We start from the raw sequence: 4,029 nt of genomic DNA on the forward strand, positions 1-4,029 counted from the left end.
CCCCGCTCCCATGCCCCACTCCCTATCCCCCACCGCTCACTCCCTCTCACTCCTCACTCTCCCACTCCACACCCACCACTCCGCCTCAATCCTCCCACCACCCCCACCCTGCAAGGTTGGCTTTTCTCTGGAGATCTATCTGCCTTTACTACTATTCTTCGAATAATTGCGCAGAGTACCTTTTTTGTTCCAGTTGTTTACGCTTGTCATTACGGCGCTCAATAAATGCACGTTCTTGTTGTTAAATAATTGGCTAGATCAGGAACGATACAAAGCGGACTCTGAATTCACAGGTTCTGGTTGGATGAAAAATGAAGATTCGATTGTCGCCAGTTACAAACAGGGAGAAATATTTGAAAATAATAATCCCAGAATTGCAGACTTGTTACCCGGGAGGCGGCCATTCGGTCCTTTGTACTCGCACTGGCTCTTCAAACAAGCACTGTTCCCCCGGGCCAATCGCCTACCTTTTCCCCGGGACATCATTTCCATCCTGAATGCTCTTGTCTGTGTCTCATTTGGGATAAAATATTTGGATGTGGTTATGATGTTGAAACAGGAGATGATAATATTAATGAAACCTTCCCCAGAATCTTTGGGAAGGTGGGAATTGAACCCAAATCCCCAGCTCCGGTGAGGTGTCCCATCGCCCTGGAGCCGAAATCTCTCGGCTCTCGGTCTGCTCTCATTGGGACCCGCTTGGAATCCCGCTTCTCTCCGATAAATGTTGCAAAACACGTTCGTTTTCTCTAATTGGGAATTATTTAAACCATCCCGTCAGAGAACAGATGATCAAAATCTATATTTCAGATAAACCCAGAACATTCGGAGTAAAGTGGGGGGACGATTGACAGCGAAAGTAAAGCAGACAAAATAAGATTGATACCCACAGGGACACAGGCACCGACTCAGAGACACACAGAGAGAGAGAGAAAGGGATACAGAGAGGGAGTGACATAGAGGCAGAGACAAGCAGAGAGACAGACAGACACAGTGACACACACACACAGAGGGAAAGACAGACAGATAGAGACACACAGAGGGGGCGAGACAGAGAGGGAGAGAATCACAGAGACAGAGAGGGAGAGACAGAGAGAGAGACAGACAGACAGACACACACACACACACACAGAGGGAGCGGGAGAGACACAGGCACCGACCCCAGAGGGATACACAGTTAGACACAGAGGGATACACAAACATACAGGTACATACAGAAACACCTACAGAGACGGGGTATTGCAGTGCCGGGGAGAGATTTCACTCCGAGCCGCCACCGTTTCTGTGGTCACTTACCCCGGACCTATCAAAGCCCAACAGGAGCAGCATCAGCAGCAGTCGCCCGGCTCTCCAGCATCCAGCCCGCATCCGCATCTTGAACCTGGCTCAGCCGAGCGCATCCGCCTTCCCCGGTCAGTGCCACTAGTGCGCTGTCTTTATTTCTCTGTTTAGTTTTCTCTCTCGATCTTTCTCTCTGTCTCTGGGTTTGTTCTGTATCTCCCCCTCCTCTGCTTACATTTCTCTCTCTCTCTTACTTTCTGTCTCTGTCCCTCCCTCTCTCTCTGAATCACACTCCCAGCTCCTGCCTCTCCCCTTCTCCTGGTCTCGCCACCCCCTGTCTCCTCACGCTCCAACCAGACGCAGCGTTGGACTCAACCTAAATCCCGATCCTTAATTGGTGAGGAACTTTTGACCCGACCACGGGGAATGTTTTCAGATGATCGGTCCTGGCGATGTACAGCCGAGATGGGAGCTCAGGATCAGAGAGAGCAGTTTGGGAAAACTGGGATCGAATTTCCGCCAGGTTTGAACTGGGTCAAATGGAAACCGGACAGAAACAAATCCAGATAGACGTGAATACTTGAGTACAGTTCTCCTACCTTTTAGCAGAAACATTCAGATTTTAAATAATTTTACATTTCGTGAGTTTGGTAAAGCAAGAACTAAGGAGTGACCTTATAGAAGCTTATAAAATAATGAGGAGCATGGATAGGGTGAATAGACAAGGTCTTTTCTCCAGGTTGGGGAGTTTAAAATTAGAGGGTATAGGTTTAAGGTGAGTGGGGGGGGGGGGGGGGAATCATTCAAAAATGACCTGAGGCGGTTACAGTACAACATTTAAAAGGTACTGGATGGGTACATGAATAAGAAGGGGTTAGAGGGATATGGGCCACATTCTGGCAAAAGACACTAGGTTAGATTAGGATTCTGGTCCACATAGAGTGGGACTGAAGGGTCTGTTTCCATGCTGTTCATCTTTATGACTCTACAACTGTCCATGCTGGAAATCTGAGCCAGACAGAAAATGCTGGAGAAATTCTTCTGTAAAGATGCCCCACTGAGGTAAAGTTAAAAAATCACACAAGACCAGGTTATAGTCTAACAGGTTTATTTGGAAGCATTAGCTTTCAGAGCGCTGCAGGTGGTGATGAAGGTGCTGTGCTCCGAAAGCCAGTGCTTCCAAATAAACCTGTTGGACTATAACCTGGTGTTGTGTGATTTTTAATTTTGTCCACCCCAGTCCAACACCGGCATCTCCAAACCACTGAGGCAAGGAAGGGATGGTAGGGTGAAGGAACCTTGGGTGACAAGGAACATGGAACATCTAGTCAAGAGGAAGAAGGAAGCTTACATAAAGTTAAGGAGGCAAGGATTAGACAGGGCTTTAGAGGGTTACAAGGTAACCAGGAAGGAACTGAAGAATAGACTTAGGAGACTGAGAGGGGGCATGAAAAAGCTTTAGTGGGTAGGATTAAGGAAAACCCTAAGGTGTTCTACACATCTGCGAAGAATAAGAAGATGGCCAGAGTGAGGGTAGGGCTGAACAGAGATAGTGGAGGGAACTTGCGCCTGCAGTCAGAGGAGGTCGGAGAGGCCCTTAATGAATACTTTGCTTCAGTGTTCACTACTGAGAGTGACTGTGACATTTGGGAAGACATTTTGAAACAGACTGATATTCTCAAACAGGTCGATGTTAAGAAGGAGGACATGCTGAAAAGTTTGAAAAAACATAAGAATAGTTAAGTCACCTAGGCTAGGCGGGATGTACCCAAGGTTACTACAGGAAACGAGGGAAGAGATTACTGTGCCTTCGGCAATGATCTTTGTGTCCTCATTATCCACTAGAGTAGTGTCTGATGATTGGAGGGTGAAAAATGTTATCCCCTTGTACAAGAAAAGGGAGAGCAATAATCCTGGGAATTACAGACCAGTCAGTCTTATGTCTGTGGTAAGCAAAGTATTGGAGAGAATCCTGAGAGAAAGGATTATGATTACTTGGAAAACCATAGTTTGGTTAGAGGTAATCAGCATGGCTTTGTGAGGGGCAGATCATGCCTCACAAACCTTATTGACGTCCTTGAGGATGTGGCAAAACACATTGATGAAGATAAAGCAGTGGACATGAATTCCAGCAAGGCATTTGATAACATTCCCCATGGTCAGCTCATTCAGAAAGTAAGGAAATAGGATTCAGGGAAATCTGGCTGTCTGGATGCAGAATTGGCTGGATTATAGAAGACAGAGGGTGTAGTAGATGGGAAGTATTTAGCCTGGAGCTTGGTGACCAGTGGTGATCCATACGGATCGGTTCTGGGACCTCTGCTCTTTGTGATTTTTATAAGTGACTTGGATGAGGAAGTGGAAAGGTGGGTTAGTAAGTTTACAGATGACATGAAGGTTGGTGGAGTTGTGGATAGTGTGGAGGGCTGTTGCAGGCTACAACAAGACATTGACAGGATGCAGAACTGGGCTGAGACGTGGCAGATAGAGTTCAACCTGGAAAAGTGTGGAGTGATTCATTTTGGAAGGTTGAATGTAGAATACAGGGTTAACGCCAGGCAGTGTGGAAGAACAGAGTGATCTTGGGGTCAATGTCTATAGGTCCCTCAAAGTTGCCACCCAATTTGATAGAGTTGTTAAGAAGGCATTTGGTGTATTGGCTTTCATTAGCAGGGGGATTGAGTTTTAGAGCCACGAGGTTATGTGGCAGCTCTAAAGAGCTCTGGTTAGACCACACTTGGAATATTG

The 4,029-nt window shown here is 46.8% G+C and overlaps 1 protein-coding gene across 1 annotated transcript in view; it reads right to left on the minus strand.

Annotated features, from left to right (window-relative positions):
• LOC122556254 (noelin-3-like) overlaps positions 1 to 1,496 on the minus strand; it is a 62,384-nt gene extending 60,888 nt beyond the window's left edge. The window contains exon 1 of the mRNA XM_043702885.1: positions 1,297 to 1,496. Within this exon, the coding sequence (XP_043558820.1) occupies positions 1,297 to 1,374 (78 nt within the window). The 5' untranslated portion in view covers positions 1,375 to 1,496. The remainder of the gene's footprint in view (positions 1 to 1,296) is intronic.
• Positions 1,497 to 4,029: the final 2,533 nt, after the last annotated feature.

This window comes from Chiloscyllium plagiosum, chromosome 13 (assembly GCF_004010195.1).
Source record: "Chiloscyllium plagiosum isolate BGI_BamShark_2017 chromosome 13, ASM401019v2, whole genome shotgun sequence".
NCBI lineage: Eukaryota > Metazoa > Chordata > Chondrichthyes > Orectolobiformes > Hemiscylliidae > Chiloscyllium > Chiloscyllium plagiosum.